Source organism: Pterocles gutturalis, unplaced genomic scaffold (assembly GCF_000699245.1).
Source record: "Pterocles gutturalis isolate BGI_N339 unplaced genomic scaffold, ASM69924v1 scaffold16437, whole genome shotgun sequence".
In the NCBI taxonomy this organism is placed as follows: domain Eukaryota; kingdom Metazoa; phylum Chordata; class Aves; order Pterocliformes; family Pteroclidae; genus Pterocles; species Pterocles gutturalis.
The window spans coordinates 1-267 of record NW_010113084.1 but is presented as its reverse complement, the minus strand read 5'-3'; the positions used below and the strand labels follow the sequence as shown (position 1 = coordinate 267).

General features: G+C 65.5%; 1 protein-coding gene across 1 annotated transcript in view; it reads right to left on the bottom strand.

Annotated features, from left to right (window-relative positions):
• LOC104462402 (neuronal acetylcholine receptor subunit alpha-10-like) overlaps positions 1 to 224 on the bottom strand; it is a gene marked incomplete at both ends in the record, with an annotated part of 947 nt that extends 723 nt beyond the window's left edge. The window contains one exon of the mRNA XM_010074324.1: positions 4 to 224. Coding sequence (XP_010072626.1) covers positions 4 to 224 — 221 coding nt within the window. The remainder of the gene's footprint in view (positions 1 to 3) is intronic.
• Positions 225 to 267: the final 43 nt, after the last annotated feature.

Here is a 267-nt window from a genome sequence, read left to right as displayed (position 1 = left end):
AGCCCCTCAGGTCCCCCGTGTCCAGCTTGTTGTGGAGGTCGATCTGGTTCCCGTTGTGGGTCCAGGAGCCGAAGGTGAGGTCACAGCGCTGCCCGTCGAAGGGGAAGTAGGACACGTCCACCTTGCAGGAGCTCTTGGTGATGGCGGGAGAGTCCCAGGTGATACGCCCGTCGGAGCGCAGCACCACGTTGGTCTCCATCGAGCCCCCAAAGTGGTTGTCAGCGCTGGGGGGAGGACAGCTGTGGGGCTGGGATGGCCCCGAGCCCC